General features: G+C 47.1%; 2 protein-coding genes across 2 annotated transcripts in view; one reads left to right on the top strand and one right to left on the bottom strand.

Moving 5' to 3' along the window:
• The window catches only part of LOC116939090 (glutathione hydrolase 1 proenzyme-like), a 33,902-nt gene extending 33,015 nt beyond the window's left edge, over positions 1 to 887 (top strand). The window contains exon 12 of the mRNA XM_032947025.2: positions 647 to 887. Coding sequence (XP_032802916.2) covers positions 647 to 796 — 150 coding nt within the window. The 3' untranslated portion in view covers positions 797 to 887. The remainder of the gene's footprint in view (positions 1 to 646) is intronic.
• Positions 888 to 3,124: 2,237 nt separating this feature from the next.
• The window catches only part of LOC116939089 (glutathione hydrolase 1 proenzyme-like), a 31,094-nt gene continuing 15,842 nt past the window's right edge, over positions 3,125 to 18,376 (bottom strand). The window contains exons 5-12 of the mRNA XM_032947024.2: positions 17,204 to 17,364; positions 14,954 to 15,100; positions 13,315 to 13,451; positions 12,363 to 12,550; positions 10,926 to 11,035; positions 10,185 to 10,297; positions 8,994 to 9,107; positions 3,125 to 8,656 (exon numbers count right to left, since the gene is read on the bottom strand). Coding sequence (XP_032802915.1) covers positions 8,510 to 8,656; positions 8,994 to 9,107; positions 10,185 to 10,297; positions 10,926 to 11,035; positions 12,363 to 12,550; positions 13,315 to 13,451; positions 14,954 to 15,100; positions 17,204 to 17,364 — 1,117 coding nt within the window. The 3' untranslated portion in view covers positions 3,125 to 8,509. The remainder of the gene's footprint in view (positions 8,657 to 8,993; positions 9,108 to 10,184; positions 10,298 to 10,925; positions 11,036 to 12,362; positions 12,551 to 13,314; positions 13,452 to 14,953; positions 15,101 to 17,203; positions 17,365 to 18,376) is intronic.

Here is an 18,376-nt window from a genome sequence, read left to right as displayed (position 1 = left end):
GAAGTTTACAAAAATCTAAATTCCTCCGACGGGAGCGAGTCTTTACATACATAGGGGCAGTAGATTGTGTACTGTGCGGTGAAAATTACTCGGGTTTGACCTAGCATTAGAGGACTCTTCACTGTCGTGACCTCTACTGCTTTTGGGCAATTGTAAATTTCTTATCATTCTTGTAATATTGCCACTGTTGTGGAGTGGTTGGGGCATTGATGCGCGCATTTCCCTACGATGCCGAGATTCCCAGCCAGTGACGAGCAACAGCTGACACGGTCCTGGGTCCTTTGCTCCTTCACCGACCCGCACTGACCAGCGTGGTGAAGTATGGTCAAACAGCCCCCGTGACCGACACAGCATGGGGATCCCTTCATCCAGAATTGGCCTGAAACAGCTATCTAACACAAACACAACAAAACCTGTATTATGGAAAATATTGGTCCGGAAAGTGTTATTAAGCTGCAAACTGTTTTATTATTCAGGAATTATTTTTTTTATCCAGAACTTCCATGTTTAGAGCAGGCACAACGCCATTTGGTGCCTTTGAGATCCTAAACAGTTTCAGATGTGCTTTAAAATATTTTTTTTTTAAAAACCACGTTCCCCAAACAAACGCCGCTTTGCCCCGTGCTTTGCGTCTTCATCACGGCAGGCCGTGGTGGACGGCCTTCGCTGCAGGAACCACGAAGTTGCCCTCCAGTCTCCTGCCGCCGACTCGGTCGTGCAAGCCATCGTGCGCGTCGGCAGCCACTGGTGCGCCGAGTCCGACTACCGCAGGGGCGGCCGCCCCGCCGGGTACTGAGAGGCGGACTCAGAGCGGTGGCACGGGGAATGTCACCGACATTGCTGCGTCTGGGAGACCTCGGCCAGGTCACGACGTGAGCTGGCGGTCCCCCCCCCCGCCCGCCTCGTCGCCCCCCGCCCTTGCCTCGTCGCTCCCCCCCCCTGCCTCGTCGCTCCCCCCCCCCCCCGCTTCGTCGCCTCCCCCCCCCCCCCTGCCTCGACGCCCTCCTCCGCCCCCTCGCCACCCCCTCTGCGCCACGGTGGCGAGATGTCATCCACCTCGTCTGGTCTACAGGAGGTCGTGGGTGCGATCTCTCGGCGTGGCAAGTTGAAAGAATGGGGCAAGTCTATTGAATGCCTCCACCCTTGTCCAGCCAGTGGTATAAAAATGAGGACACCACAAGTTATGCGTGGCGAGGTAAATAGTGTCTGCATCCACCCATTAGAAGATGTGTGGCTATCGCAGGAAGAGTAGGCCAAATATCCGCTTTGTAAAGCTCCCCGCTAGTGGCGGCTCTTCCTGCCTGCAGTTACCGTAACTGCCTTGTTGCTGCCTCGCCTATCATTGTACGCGTGTCTCGTCTACCATCACGCTCCTTTCAGACTGCCTGCGCAGGAGAATATTGCTACAGATTAAGTCGCGCGAGCGGTTATTCCAGTTTCCTGCACGCCGATGAAAATTGTAAAAAGAAAAATTGAAAAAAAATTAAATGTAACCGCAATAAAACTGCACACACACAAAAAAAATCCATCTCGCTCAATTCCTGTTTCTCCTTTGACTGTGTTTGCGCAGATTACTCACCCGCTAGCGTTCCTGATTGAAAGTATAGGTTGGGAAATAAAAAACACTGGGCGGCCCGCAACTGTTGTGCATGTCAAAGTGAAAGGACTGCGTTCGTTTGTGTAAAGGTCAAGAAGTCTTGCAGTTCCCTGCTGGCAGACGAGCGTGGAATCGAGGGAAGCTCTAGCCGGTCTCACATACCAAGACCAATGGACGTGTCAAGCCACGACGTCTGATCGAAAAACATTTCGCTGAAATAAGCATTGAGGCAGTGTTCATCTCCTGTTTAACATCACCGAGCCAGTGGTTGATATTCGACATTCCACATTCCCGTGGAGGGGTTTAGTTCTACCATAGGACAACCACTTTTGACTTCTTCACAAAGTGGGGGGATTATGGGTTGGGTCGACCAGGCCACGAACTCGCAACATTCCAATTGTGAGTCGCCCGCTCTGCAGGTGAGTCACCCGGCCGATGTACGCGTTGCGTTAAGTGATGTCGGACTACCTGTGATGGCTTACGGCTCAAGTGGCACTTGTTGTGAACAAATTTGAGCCAATGGGAGGGCACAGTTTAGAGGTGGAATTCCAAACACAATGGACCGTTCGCATACTAATCCTCGTGTACGCAGTAAAACATTGTCAAGCGATCCATTCAGATGCCGGGTTTTGTAATCTACGTGTTTGAGGAGGCCATTGTGTGCCGGTGTTAAGGGGGAGTGGTATTGTGGTGATTAGCCCAACTGCGCTACGAACCCAAGTTCACCTGAGTTCAATTCCAGCTCAAGAACCAATAACTGACGAATATCTGAACCGGTCTTAGGCCTGCCATAGGTAGACTCAGACTTAAGTGAGCACTTGGTGCAGTGAGTAAACATCTACACTGGGGAGACAAAGGCGGCCGGGCGTGGTGCTGGACACCCACCCCCTCATGAGCCATGCCAGCCTTAATAGGTGCTCGATAACAGCATTTGACACACGAGTATTACAGGCAAATAACTCAACTGGAATTAGACACCAATCATCGCCGGACTGATGCCTTGTGTCACTCTTGCAAATGAGACTCAAATGAGACTCATCCTGACTCATCCTGGTCTCATGAGATTCATCCTGGTCTCATGGGACTCATGAGACCTGGTTAAACAAAATCAACTAATACTAGGGTTTTTTCCCTTTTTTTCTGGCAACAAAACTGAAATCTTTTTACGAGGATTCATGTCTGCATTAACCACAATACCTGCAGTTAAAATGCAAACAAAAAACATACTATGATAATATATGCATTGTCCTTGAAACTGATTGGTGTGGACCAATCAGTTTCAAGGACAATATATATTATATTATCATAGTATGTTTTTTGTTTGCATTTTATCTGCAGGTATTGTGGTTAGTGCAGACATGAATCCTCGTAAAAAGGTTTCAGTTTTGTTGCCAAAAAAAGGGGAAAGACCCTATTATTACATTTTGGTACTGGCAAAGGAGATCTAATGATGTAAAATAAACTAACTTAACGTGATCTTTAAACTTTATCCACACATGAATTCAAGGCCCCAATGGTCCAACGAAATAGAATGTTTCGTATAAAGGCTTTATTGTGAGTAAATAACAATGCTATAAAAATAAACAAAAAATATTTCATCATAAATGTTCTGTAGATGATACGTTAAAACAGAAATGTGCGTTAATCCAGTTTTTTTTTTGCACAACCAATCATTGACGCTGTCCTACACACCAGCATCTCTTCAGTTTCCATGCAGTAACAGTCTATGCAAGATGAACAAAGCGTGACTTTTTCGTATACAGTACATGAATGTGATCCTTAATATTATTCAACTGGTCAAGTTTGAAACAATATAAATAGTATTCTTAAAATCACAGATGATCACATTTGAAAATCATGCCCTTCAGAATCTTTAGGTCACGCGTTCCGTTGAACCCCCGGCAACAGAACCCACTGCCGTTCTTATCCCCTGCTCCCGCGAGTCTTTATCGGTTGCCATTAGTGAACGGCACACCGCGGTTTAAGCAGTCTCGTTTCCCAAAGCATCTACACGGTGGGGGGGGGGGGGGGGCACGCTGCTGTCGAGGTCTGGAGGCTGCTGCCCTGGTGTGGTGGTTATAGTAGACTGGGCTTGAAATAGGCAAGTTTCTTAAATCTCCCCTCCACCCCTACCCCCCGCATCAGTCTGCCCCCCACCCCCCCCCTCAACAGTTTCAATGGGTTTACCAGGGTCAGCACTGCCACCAGTGGTGTGAGCATTTGCAAGGGCTGCAGCTTTACTGTATTATTGTAGAGACGGTCTCCTATGAAGGCCCTGCCATTAAGTAGATTTTCAATTGATGCCAAGTCGCCTGAGCTTCCACCCACACATGGGGCATGACCCGTAATGCCCGTGCTGCTGGGTACATTCACTGAGTGATGTCCTGGGGGGCGGAGGGGAAACCCAATAACACCATTCCAATTACATCAGTCACTCAGTCACAATCGTCTTCATGTAACAGATGACAGGTTCTTCCACCTGTATCATATTGCCTCCCTCTTGACACTCAAATGAACACGTTAATAAGCTACATAAATGCATTTTCATTCACGAAAGTTTTGTAAACTATATTCGACGCACATTTCATATTGTCCGACAAGCAACCATTGCGTAGAATAAACTCGCACGTGAACAGTCTTGGATGGGCGTAGTCAGAATCGTGAATAACATTCGTCCTGAATTAGCCACAGGCAAGCCACGTTTATTCAAAGTGCCGCACGAGGTTTGGGCGTAAATGTTAAGAGGATTAAGGCATAAAAAAACAGCGTAGGTGAAGCATAAATACATCTTACTGTATTGTGTCACAATTCACCCTGTGCCTTCTGTATAAACAATCGACTTTTGTCAATGTTACCTGCCAAGAAATCCCACACTTAAGTTCGGGGCACATGCCATAGGTCAAGATTGAGGTGACATCACGGGCAGGTCTCCGAAATATTGTTGATCTGAAATAGGAGGGCCCCCACGCTGATGTTTTTTTTTTTTAACAGCTGAATGTAAGTATTGTGCTTGTTCGGGTATTCATAGCAGGTTGCTAAACAATGGCACCCTCCAACGCAGTGCTTCTCAACCTTTTTACATTCCCCGCGGCACACGGCACACACCGTCAACCTCGCTCGGTCTTTATTGGCACACAACTAACCTAGATTGAAAACTATTGTTTTCTATATTGACAGTTCATTGCTCTAGGTTGAACACTAATTTCTTTAGAACAACTACTTTTTGTGTGTTTAGTTTGTTGTTCTTCCCCCCCCCCCCCCCGCAAACTCCGATTAGCACGGTGGGCTACGTACGGTGCAAAAGAAGTTAAACGTAAAAAAAACACTGATTGAAAGATCCCAACTGTGGGCACGCGACCAAGGGAGTTTAGAGGGCAGGGAGTAGGGGCTGACGGCTGTCCGCTGCCGTGCTGCACCGCGACCAATGGAGAGGGGAGGGTTGGCCACTGTACGAGAAAGAGGAGAGTTCGTCTTTTCCTTGGTCGGGTACGGCAAGGTTCTTTTCTTTCCTTGCGTGTGAATTCGAAAACACCACAGCTCACCTGCGAATGTGCTACAGGTCGCTGGTCTGATGTTCAAAACCTTCAAAAGATAAAGGTGCTGAATATATGCGACTGTAAGAACGTATGCTATTCGTCTCACATTTTATATGCATCATTTAATATATGTGTTAAAATATATAATCATGTACAAAGGGAATTTTATAAAGTTTGGCAGCAAAGGCAAATAACACTTTTGTCTAAATACAATCACATCCTCAGACAATTTCCATTCCGTAGCAATATTCTGCACGTTTGCAATATTTGTACAGAGGATAGCCATGTATTTGCTGTGCTTCCGTCATAGACAGCAGTTAATAGGAGGTATTTGGTTTTAGTTCATGCACATGATGCAAAGAGAGTGCGGTGTGGGACTGAAGTTCAAAAGTGCGATCACTCTGGTGGCTGGATATCTCAGGGATCGGAGCTCTGGCACCGCTGACACCTTTGGTTTGAATCTGATTCGCAGCGGTCCGTGATTACATTTGGTTCTCAAACATAGTGAGATGATGATCATGTCAGCCTGGTTATAAAGGACTGCACACACAACAACAAAAATCAATTGAAATACATTTGATTATTCTGCTCTATTTGGCAGAAATTCTGGGTTCTGATAATCGAAAATAATTTTGACCCCCTAAATTGGGTGCGTGGGAAAGTTTGGCGCCCCTTACTTCTCTCGATAACGTTTACTTGAAGGGATCTTAGAAGTAGTTCTTTCATATCTCCTTCCACAGGGACGTTCTCTCACGAGGGGGCAAAGCACTGTTTCTCTGCGAGTTCTGAAAAGGACACCCGATCTCGTGACATTACACCAATAGCACAATTGGAGTAAAAGTTAGGATATTCTCTACACAAATAGGGCCCCCACATGCCTCATTTAGCATCTCCACTGTTCTCAAATATTTGAATACATAACATTGCAAATTTACACCCTCTCATATGTTTAATGATATCTTGCTTCTTTACAAATGTAATTGTGGGCTCTTTTCCTTCATTAAAAAAAAGTTTTGGAGGTTTGTGGTGGAGGGGTAAAATAGTGGGGGGGGGGGGGCAACGGGCGAGTGACTTCCTGCACAGTTGAGGGGCCACTTCGTCACGCCACAAGTTTTGTTTTTTTAATCTACACAGGAACTGTTCCTGTGCTGCGTTGCGTGCCAGTTACAATCGAGAGCAACGCTGCATCGGATGAAAAATGTGCACTGGAATGGAAAAATCAAAAGCAACAGCGCAAACATCGGAGGGTCCCACATGGCATGGAGGGCCACTGCAGTATGGCAACACTACTGGGAAGGTGTGATGTTACGACATCACGATACGACATCAGTTTTCCCCGGTGCGATGACCACTCTCGCGACATTACTTTCCCGCAACGTAAATATCTTTCACATTTTTTTTGTTTTATGTACGCGTTAGCAACAACTAAGAAGAAGAAGAATGACAACGGAGTCACACGTGAGGAGAAAGAAAAACAGAGTTGGCCCTCATTATTCGAGGGGAACGTTTTGACGAAGAAGGCCGTCATTGAAGAAAGAGCGGAAGCCAGATGAATGAGAGGAAGGCCGGGGATTGGCATGTTGGGGAAGTTGAAGGGTCACATGTGCAAGTCAAGCGGAGGGCAGAGAACAGAGGAGAATGCAGAGGATGGTAACCAAGGACATGCTGTCAAGGCAGAGCGCCGAAGAAGAATTACTTCCAGTACAAATTAAAAGTAATTTAACTGCAGCTCACTCAACATCGGCATACCAAAAGTCTTCTAGCACACGTGATGTCAGTTAAACAATTGGGAAATATTTAAACGCATAAACTATCTACCAAAATGATGACATCGAATACTGTAACCGCCGTTACATTTACTCCAGAAAACAAAATAAAATATACTAATTTAAGCTACTTGTTTACAACTAAGTTATTTGAAATAAAATATATATATTTTTTAAACAACAAACGATAATCAGGATATTTTGGCAAGCAGGCGATACACCGATCGTGAATCTTATGTCGTATGATACATTGATATATTGTACGACGTAAGAATCTTACAAGTCTTGCCACAGAGTGGCAGTCCTACTGAGACTTCCCCACTGCTGTGATTATCTCCACTGTCGCACCACTATCAGGCAGTGCGCACAGCAAATGTGGATTGTAACAAAGCAAACTCTGTCATTATCGTCATCATCATCATCCGGTCACATTGCTCAGCAGTGCAGCAAGCGACTCACAATACGAGGGTCGCTAATTCACCCCGGTTGGCGTTTCACTCGGCCAATCATCCCTCAAAGTTCAATAAATCGAGTACCACCTTGTGGGGAAGTCAACAGTCGGTTGTCCTATGGCCACAGCAATTTGAATGTGGAATGTTCACCACTGGCTCAGGGCTGTAAACAGCCATGAGCACTGCCTCAACGCTCTTGTGTGCAGGAAATGGCTTTGACTTTGAACTCTCGCATCAAAGTGTTGTGTAACCCACGTACAGTTTTCCACGCTAGGCCACCGAGGCCGTGCAAACAGAACTGAAGGCCGAATTTACATTTACCACTGTACAGTGTCATTACAGTGGCACAGCAGACGAATTATTACGGAGTGCGTTTTTTTTTTGCTGCTGGGCCGTACAGCTCTCCGATGTGTTTTCACATTGACAACATCGGGGATGGAGTGTGCAAAGCAACACGCGGTACAACCCGAAAACATATCGCAGAGGTAGAGGAGATGGCTTGGATGATTCTTATTATGATTGTGCTATCTTTCCCTTCCAGCGTTATTCCACCTTGGAACAACAACCCCCCCCCCCCCCACACACACGCAAAAACGTTTAAAATAACGACTTTGTTGTTGCACATTACAAATATAAAAATCTAAGCCCTCCGATAATAAAATCTCGACAAGAAACTGTGACACCACCGCTATTCTATCCAGGTCGAGTTGACGCCTATGGGACATGCGAGCCCGAGCGAATACATTGTGCAGCGGACAACTTCGAAGGATGCCTCGCAAGCAGCAGAACTTGTGATGCATTTTGAAGCTATGAACACGAGGAGGGACATCGCTTGCGAGACGCCACATAATTCGTGGGCCTCTTGCTAGCACCTTACCAGCTGGAGGCCACTGACCGGCAAGTTCTCGTGAAACTCACAACTTCGAAGGGCACAGCGGAGGAACAGTACTTGACGCGCCGAGCTGTTAACATGACAAGATCATTGAGTTGAGTTTTTTTGTCCTCGTAGCGGAGCGGCGCTTGGGAGATGCCACATGCGTAGGCCTCTCTCCAAGCATCCGACGGACAGAGCGCTTAAAGCGTCGGAGACACTTGGCAGAGGAGAGTGACGGAGGGTGCTTGCAGCTCAGCCTGAGTGAGGGCAGCCCTCTCCCTGGCCTAATAGCCATCGGCCATTGAATACTTCCGAGCGTCAGACACAGCTGTTATGGCTCTGCCCTCGCGCCAAATGGCTTGCACCACACCAACACTGGGGAATGTCTGCGTGAACACGTGGGATTTCTTCTCCAAAAGCAGCTTGATGGCCTGTTGGTAAAAGGGTTAGAGAGAAAACAAATGGTCGCGATGAAGACGATTACTCAAAATGCACGATCCTATCCAGTCATAATAAAGTTCTAGTCTAGTGGATATATCAACCTCTTTGATGTGGCGACCTCCCCAATAAAAGCCACCAGTCCTCGCCCACCGCCCCACCACAGCCCCCGTGACCCCCCCCCCCCCCCGAGTTTACTAAGGGTTCACAGAGAGATCACATGTCCATGCCTGAGATAACAACCCCCATAAGCTTCTTGGGGTCTGAAGCTTTGACTCAGGTTGCTTATGCCGAGTGCCACCATTGAACACTCATCATTGTTATGCTCACCTCATTGAAGCCTGTCTCATTCTGCAGGAAGAAGTCTTCCTGATTGATGTAGAGTCTTGGCTGGCACACTGCATTTGGCAGATCGTAGCCAAGCCACAGCACGTTCGCCAAGACCTGCACGGGAGAGCCTTGTTTAGACACGCACTCTGCCGTGACCCAATAGTCCCTGCAGCAAACCCTTAGATGAACAAGATGTAAAAAACAGTGACGACAAAAACTACAAGAACAATGACAATAAAAGAAACAATAAAACATCATAAACAGCCAAGAGCATCAACAATGACAACAACAACAACAACAACAACGAGAACTTCGACCACAAATCAAACAGTGTCGGTAGCAACATCGCTGGTGACAAATAAAAAATTACGACGGACAACATCAACAAAGACAACATCAACAACGAAAGGAACAAATAAAAAAAGGGCGAGCTGCCACTGGCAAGAGTCTCACGCCTGAAACAGAATCAGATCAGAATCAAAATATTGATTTATACTGGAGGAATTTGATGGGCTATCAGGCTCTTTGTCACAGATGTCCAATAGGTTCTCCCCCTCCCGACTTTCTAGCGGTCACGGTTCGTTTCAATCTTTGATTTTTTAAACATCACAATTTAATGTAGTGGCCGCAGAGTGTCACGTACACCAATCACAAGCAACACAGTCAAACGATGGCAAATAACCGATTCGTGTGCGTGCATACACAGATGCACGACCGTGAGCGTGAGAGATTCCTTGATGTGTCATTACCCAACTGGCATCTCGCTTTCCTTACGACAGAGTAAATGACACTTACGGCGTGCGTGCATGCGCGCACACGACATAAGACCTCCAATTAAACAGAACGCCAAGTCCAAGAGGCAACACGCCCCACAGGACATGTATCCCTCCACGGAAGGGGAGAAATGACTCCAGCTCGTGTGCGGGAGCGAGGTTTTTGTTTTTACGTTGCGGGACCGTGAAAAATGGTGACAGTTTTGGGGAGACTTTCACCCACCGCCAGTCATGATAGATTGCGGGTGATGTCGTTTGGGATAAATTTCAACGGAAAATCTACATGACAGATGAATCGATGCATCGTTACGCAGCTGGAGCTAAGTTTAAAAATAATTGACAGCTCCCACCACAGTGGTGGTCCGGCGGGACTTGAGTGGCCGCAGCTCCCACTGTGGAATCACAGAGCGGTGCTCACCTGTGCTATCGCCGCTGTGATCTTGGAGCCACCCGAAGCCCCGATCACCATTTTAACCATGCGATGTTCGTCCAGGAGGAGGCTCGGGCTCATGAACGAGATGGGACGTTTCCCTGCGGTGACACGAGCAAGACATTGCAGGGCTGCATCTTTGTTACCTTTTGCTTTTTTCCCCAAGGATGCGTTGACAATAGTGGTGAGTTGAGTTTTTAAACAATGCATTTATCAATTTTCAATAGCCTGAACACAACATCTTCCTGTCCTTTTGGCAGTGAACAATCTTTGAAGTGAGAATAAAAAGTGCCTCCATTCAATCACCGTGAATATTGTTGGGTGACTTTCATAAACTACATTATTCAGTTGGCAAGGCTGATATTGTCCCAAAGAACAATGAGCCACAGTGAAAAGCGGAGCTTACATGGCCAGTAATGAATGGAAATGGCCCGGTAATAGCCTGCACAAATTGGCAGGACTGTTAAACAAAAAGCAGGAAGTGAGTTTAACTCTTCCTAACAAATTCTGTTTGCAGTGACAGGCCAAGAAAGAATAGGACAAATTATTTGCTGCCCGCTGCTGCTTTAGAAACGGTGTACAAGCACGAATAACAAACAAACAAAAAGCTCAACACATTTGTGAATAATGCCATGGCCTTAAAAGGAAAATTATCCAAGAGGTAGGGTTTTTTCGGGGCAATGGCCCTCCTTCAAAGCACATAAATGAAGAATGAAAATAGGGTCTTACATGGCTCGATGAAGTTGAAGGCCGGTTTGCCGGGTTGAGGGCAGGAGAAGTCGGACATTTGGTCGTTGAGAATGATGCCGGTTCTGTTCGACACGACCTGCGAACCAAAACTGCACCGCGTCGTTGCGCACGTGGATGAGGTTCCAACGTTCGTCTACCCATCGTGTGCTTTATCTAGAACCGGGAAGGGCCAATTGAGTTTAGCCATCTCTTTTTTCAAGGAAGATCTGGGTTAAAAATAAAGCCATCGGGTAAACATTGTTTTAAATTTAAAATGTCAACAAATTAATAACACGGTAGTTTTTGTCTCTTGGTATCTCCATCCTGCCATCTCTGTCCTTGTTTAAACTGACTATTAATATCCCTAAAGTTTAAGTGTGAATCTACTTTTACAACATAATTGCTATTATTAAGATTATTAGGTTTTTTTTACTTTAATTGTGGAATGCTTTGATGTCGACCGAGTCGCCCTTGAAAATTACTTTCTTAGCTCAATGGGCTTCACTAGCGAAATAAACTTCTGATTCTGATTATGTAATGAACAGTATATAATACTAATGATAACAATTACAGCCCTTTTTCAATCCACTGCTGGACAAAGGCCTTCCCACGCTGTTTCAGTAAGCATGTAATGGTGGGCCAACGTTTCATGTATGAGGTAGTTTAACCATAGCTCACCATGCTGGTCAATGCAGGTTGTTGAAGAGGAAGGGGCCCAGGGCCCATGCCAGCTATCACCACATTATCGGTAGCTGGGAATCAAACTCGGGTTGCCGTGTTCACTGCGCTGTGTGCCAAACACTGAACCAATGCTCCATGCACATGGTGAGCATTAAGGCTGAATTCTGGCCACTCCACCGGTTCAAAGTTCATCCCAAGCACTCGTGCCGGTCCCCCAGGCACCCTACTATCCAATCGATGGGAAATCATCGCAGCAGCCGAGAGTTACCAACGCAATTCTATCAAACATTTTTCTATTTTTGTCGACAATTAGGCATTAAGCAATTCACCGCTACCAGTGATTGCATGAATGACGGATGTCACAATCTGGGTTCGTGAGTCGATTCAAGAATCGATGTTTGTTTTCATCTCGTGAAAAATGTACTTGCCAAAATTCAAACGCAAAACCCTCCTGATGAACAGTTTTGAGGCTCCGTGAAGATTTGCTGCTCGGATTTCAGCAGTGGCATTCGCGTTTTCCACGTTAGGCCTGTGCCACCGCTGCTGGGCATCCTGGTTAAAATGATGGGCGTTTAAAAGACAAAAAAAACAATAAACCCAAAGCTCATTTTCGCCATTCTCAAATAAGGATGCGGGTGGTGCCGACGCATCTTCCCTCCCGGCGGCTCTGCGCAATTCTTAGCGCACGACCCTTGAAGCGAAAGCGATCGCGATGGCGTGGCCGCACGCGCGCGCGCGCGTGCGCGGGAGACTCACTAAAAGTTGATGGAGCTGGTGACGGAAACGGCGCCGCCGTCCTCGGCCAGCACGGAGAGGTGCGACGTGCCGTAGTGGGGCTTGTCGGGCTCAGTGGGCGTGTAGAAGGATCGCTCGTGGGTGCGGTCGTGCTGGATAAGCCGTCGCAGCTTCTCGCCGTACGCCGGAGACATCAGCTCCTGCACCTTCTGGGGAGTGCGACAGGGGACGCGCCGCCGCAGCAAGGTGGGGCGTGCACGTCAATTTCGTATATGGACGTTCCAAAAAAAATGTTGCTTCATAAGGAGGTGGCCGGGTGGCTTAGAGGTCAGAGCCCTGGGCTTGCACCGCAGACAGCTTAGGTTATTATCCAGGTTTCAGCCGACTGATTAAACTCATGTTGTCAAGCGTTAGTGGGATGCTGGTCTCAAAAGGTTCATGAATTAATGTACAAAAGACCCACCAGGTTAAAATAGGTTTTGCACTACAATTGGATAAATTCCAGCTCTGAGAATTAAATAATGGTTTGACTGTAAGGTAATGAATATTACTCGCATATGGTGTAGGTGGCATGGCATGAGACAAAGTAACCATTCAGATTTCTCACAGAGCAGTGTGATCCTTTATAAAAGAGAATGACCCGTGGAAGCAGATACCATAGAGGTACTTCTGAGATCCATTCAAGTGCCCTTTTGTCCACATTTTTTTTAACAAGTGTCGTTTCTATCCGGACTCAACCCTGCTTATCTTCTAAGGTCTGACGAGATCGCGCGCATTCCTGGATATCGTTTCGAAGGGCGGCCACAATGAATAAAAACAGCTGCTCTAGGCTGCTGCTGCTGCTGATGCGGGGTGCCGTTGTCAGCACAAAGGCAGTGCAGAAAAATCCACTGTCGTGCTGGTCCCACGCCTCCGCCCTCTGCCTTCATCGCCAACCGCTCACGGACCAACAGCTCACCTCCCGCGAGCTCACCTGGGCCATGTTCTCAAACTCGGGGTCAGCGAGCTCCCTGTGCTGCGCGTAAGCGAACTTGAGCACCTCGACCATGTGGTGGAAGTCAAGGGCCCTGCCCTCAGTGTCCTGCATCTCCCTCCTCTGCATGTGGAATGCTGTGGGCCCAGACGAGCACGTCAAACCTTTAGCGACCGTTTCATCATCAGCACCGTCACCGCAATGAGCTTGGCTGGCAAAAAAAAAAACGTATAATTCAATATACGGATCTTTGTCAATCGACTGCTGGATGAAGGCCTTCCCCACACCGTGTCAGTCATGCGGGTTGTTTGACCATACTTCACCACACTGGCCACTGTGGGTTGATGAACGGGAGACCCAGGACAGGTTCAGATATTGCTCACCACTGATGGTAGCTGTGGCTGGAAATTAAAATCAGTCAACCGGGTTCATAGCGCAGTGCGTTAACCACTCCGGCACCGCAGCACTTGACATGGCCTAGCCCCTTCAAACGTGTTCACCAGCTTGCATTTAAACGCAGCCTAAGCAGTCAAACCTCTGGGAGCTGGATTTGATGACAGAGTGCAAGGTCACCCACTAGTGGCAGAGCACGTGGCAGACTGACACGACCGGTGTAACTTGTGACCTCGGGCGGGGGTCAGCCGACCACGTGTTCCGCTAATGGCGACCTCGTGCTGTTTTGTATTTGGACGTACGTTTTCTAAATATATTTCTTGACTAATTTTATTCATAATAAAAAAATATATATGTAATTGCCTTTAGATTTTGGAATATGCCACAGTCCCTTGTAGGCCGAATGCCATCATTACATTGAATTATTAAGGTGTGAGCGTAACTCTCATTCTCACGGCCAGTCAGCAACATTCACTTGTGGTAATATTACAGCAGGTGATACAAATTAAGTATCACGAACATATAAAAAACATAATTTGTCCTACGTTCCCTATTCAACATTGTACAACTGGTGTTTGTAAAATATAATATTTTTACTTTTCAGATGTTTTATATCGCAAAAAAAAGGATATTTCAAAAAACCCACCAAGATCACAATCTTATCAAAATGTCATCTGAACGGGGTGGAGTGTGAGGGGTTTTGTGAATAATTGAATTGGCCTCGTGAGGCAAGATGATGAAATGGAATGTGAGTGGGCAAATGCAGTTGTGGCAGGGTAGCAAAGCGAATAAAAGGGGAAGGCAGAAGGAATGCTCCTTGAGGGGGTTAACGGTTTAATGTGGTACTGTATAAGCCAAACATTTATAAAAAATGCAATTATCTAACACAAAAGCCTGCCCTGGCTCAAGCGGTCAACTCATAAATAATACTCACATTCGGTATTTGCGCAATTCCTCTAGCACAGAGGCTTACACGAAGGTACTGCGCTTATGCTTTGTGAGCTTTGCAGAACGTTTCTGCTTTGGGTTTACTGCAGAACTAGCCAACTGAGATTTTCACGCACATTTACCGGCAGCGCATTCCATGTAGGTTGGCCGCACACCGCAAAACCGTGGAGGCCGTGCGTGGGACCGATCAAGTCACCGCGTGATGCCCAGAGGAAGTAGCGTGGTGCAGCACCCAGTACAAGCTCATTGCAAACAGTCAATCATGTGGTTTGTACTTGTGCGCAAGAAGGCCCCGTACCGGAGAGAGCATTGACGATGGAGGTGAGGATCGCGCCTCCCCCCGGAGGTGCCGGGGTGACGAGGGTGTACTTGCCGACGGGGAAGATCAGCGGTTTCACGATTTCGGCGTGGTATGACCGCAAGTCCTCCAGGCTCAGCACACCACCTGCAGGGGGGCCGACCACAACGAGTGTGGGACATCGCTGACTGTCAGGCGTGCCGTGGATGTTCAAGTGTGCAAGTCAGGCCGCAGCCACCATCAACGAGCATTGTGTTTTTTTATGAGCATCTCGCAGAGACCAACATTGGGGATTCTTGGCATCTCCCGTGTGTTGTCGGAGGTGGGCCCCCCACAGGAGCCACTTGTTAATTGAGGTGAGCGCAAGTTTTGTGCGTTGTACGCAGATAAGGTTTGGAAAGATGCTGGGAATTACAGTGAGAGACATAAAGGGGAACAAGGCAACATTACAAATTAGGGCTGAAGGTTACTCTAAGCAAACTAAATGTTGAGTAAAAAAAATTGCGCTTTCGTGATGTGGATTGGAAACATGAACCAACAAAGAATGTCGAAAAAAGGTGAAAGTGTAAGGAGGCATGGGGAGATGGTTACAGCGAGAGGCAGAACGAGGAAGGAAGAAACAGTGGGATACAGATGAAAAATTTGCAAAACGAAAGTCATGTCCGACATTATAATTGTTGGAGGGACACAGCTGTAATACACAACTAATTATGTTTATCAAAGGCAATTGCTGATGATGGACCTGGAGTGAAATTATCAAATAAAGAGGTGAGGGAGAGCGAGATTTATCACGATGGGAAAATTATGTTTTTCTCTGAAACACTTGTGAGAGAGATGAATTGTGGAATCGCAGAACTGTGAAGGGATGGTGGCCACGTGGGTAAGGCCTTTGTCCAGCAGTGGCTAGAACATTGGCTGATGATGTTGATGTGTTATAAAAAAAACAACTCAATCGCTACATTTATCCAAAGTCCCTTTGAATTTGGCAACTCGAATATATATCGCATTTCCTGCTGCACACTTACAGAGAGACTTACCGAGAAACTTCTCCAATTGGACCACTTCATCCATCCTAGTTTTTCCTTGCAAATCCACATTAGGTGTGGTAACTGCTTATTATTTAACTTAAATGAATCGTTTTTGTCGACACGTGGCAAATTGGTCACACTTTGATGAGGCTGTCTTGGAAATTCCATGTTGGCTCATTTCCCCATGTCAGTGGGCGGAATGAAAGCTAATCCTATAAATCGGCAACTGGGCGGCTCGGCATGTAACGATCTGCCCCACTCATCATTCAGTGAACTTTCACAATTCAATCATGATTGAGGTCAAGATCCGATGCGTTTTTACACTGTGATTAAAGTAGGGGCCTCTAATGGCCGTATGAGGCCATGCAAACCAATTATATGCCACTTACAAATCGAAAAAACGATTATAAAAAGTAAGATTCTAACCCACCAAGCCAGAAACTATCCCCCCCCCACTACCTCCTGGTGAATGTATCACACAGAGACAGACCCAATCATGAACACAAGTGAGCGCGAGAGTGGCAGGTGATGGCCAACGCTCCAAATGGACCAGCCGCCACTGGAACATGGATGGGAATAGGAGCACTGTCGATGACAACAACAACAACAACAGGCACAGCAGCCTGGGGCACAGCATGAGTGGACGTGACGTTTCGACTACAGTGAGCGGATCGTTGTAGTCGTCATCGCTCCAGAGTGGTGTGGTCGGCAATCAAAATAACAAGAGGAGCCATTTTTTTCGAATTCGGTAAGAAACTCAATATTTCTAGAGCCGCAATGGGACGTGAATATGAGGCGTTTCTTAATAAACGACGTCACGAAGCAGCTCTTAAATAGCTGCATGGGGCTCCGGAGCCGCAGCTTTCCGACCCCTGCTCAAGCAAATCCGAAAGCACATTGCAAGGGTAAAGGTGCAGCGCTGCAATGACTTGTTCACGTGAATGTTGCCAGAAGGACCTTTAACGAGAGGGAGCTCTAGTTAATCCCTCAAGAGGTTAGAGGTTACTTGACCTCTGTCACATGGCTGAGCAAAGGGGATGGGTTGGCAGGGGGTGGAGGGCCTATCACCAACCCCCACGAATCCCTGAAGATTGGGAAGTTTCTACATTCCTTCCGCACTGACCGGACGTGGTTCGGAGCAAGTGTGCGAGCACCCCCCACTACTTCAACCCCCCCCCCTCCCCCCCGCACGTGACCCCGCCGCTTGACGACCTCCCGTCACCTTTCGCACGGACGTCTTCGACCAGCAGTGTGGCCAGGGAGCCGTTGTAAAACGCGTCCTCGCCTTCCCTGGCGATCGTCTCCAGGGTGCGTGCGAGCGCTGGGTAGCGCACGATGTCGTTCTCCTTCTTGACGGTGCCGTTGGGCCAGCAGAAGAGAGCGCTGCGGGGGGACGGGGGACAGGCGGCAAAAGCCATCGCTCAGCGTGCCGAACGCGCGCAGATCGGACCGTCACGGAACTTACAGTATCTTATTATTTGTGTTATGTTTATCTACAGAGCGCCTCGGCCCAGGGCGCTTTAAGTAGTTTTAAAAGTGGTAACCACATCCCTCCCCCACCCTGTCATTTCCACCCGCTTGCTTCCTCCACTTTCATTTTTTTTGGTTCTTTTGCGTCACCTTCCCCTCGCCATGCATAGAGACACACACATCCCGCTCGTGGTCCCGGTGGGGCAACGAGCCCACTCCTCACTCTCTCTCTCTCTCTGTCTTTATACCCAGGTGCAAAGTGGTCGGGACTGAGGTCAACGGAGTTTCTATACCCCCCCCCCACCCCGTGTCGCGGTTCGTGCTCTGTGCCGGTCTCTTATTGAACAAACAAACAAAAAGCGGGAAGTAAATTATAGAGCATACTCTCAGTGTCTTTCGGTAAAGTCACGTAGATAGAAAAAGAATGAAATTAAATTTTAAAAAATCACGACGTTTCGATCGCAACACAAGCAATCGTCTCCAGGTGAAAAAATACGGCACGTGAAGACGATTGCTTGTGTTGCGATCGGAACGTCGTGATTAAAAATATATATATATTTTTTTCTATCTACGTGACTTTACCGAAATACCAAAAGAGTATGAATTCCTGCAGTCACGAAAGCTTTAAGTAAAAAAATATAGTCATTTAACGGTGTGCATTTCTCGCCAACCTGGCCTGTGATCCCGTGGTGGCCCTTGTCATGCTGTTCAAACTCCACGAGGACTCGGGAAGTGACCCACAAGCTAAACTATTTTTACTCTTTGGGTCTCTCGGTAATGTCACGTAGATAGAAAAATTATTTTTAAAAAATCAAAAAAATCACGACGTTTCGATAGCAACACAAGCAATCGTCTTCAGGTAAAAAAAAGTACAGCAGTCCGCCTTCTATCGACGTGACTTTACCGAAAGACTCAAAGAGTATGA

Source organism: Petromyzon marinus, chromosome 5 (assembly GCF_048934315.1).
Source record: "Petromyzon marinus isolate PM22_M1 ecotype Great Lakes invasive population chromosome 5, UKy_Petmar_22M1.pri1.0, whole genome shotgun sequence".
NCBI classification, from domain to species: domain Eukaryota; kingdom Metazoa; phylum Chordata; class Hyperoartia; order Petromyzontiformes; family Petromyzontidae; genus Petromyzon; species Petromyzon marinus.
The sequence above is the reverse complement of the archived record's forward strand: the minus strand, read 5'-3'. Positions and strand labels throughout refer to the sequence as shown.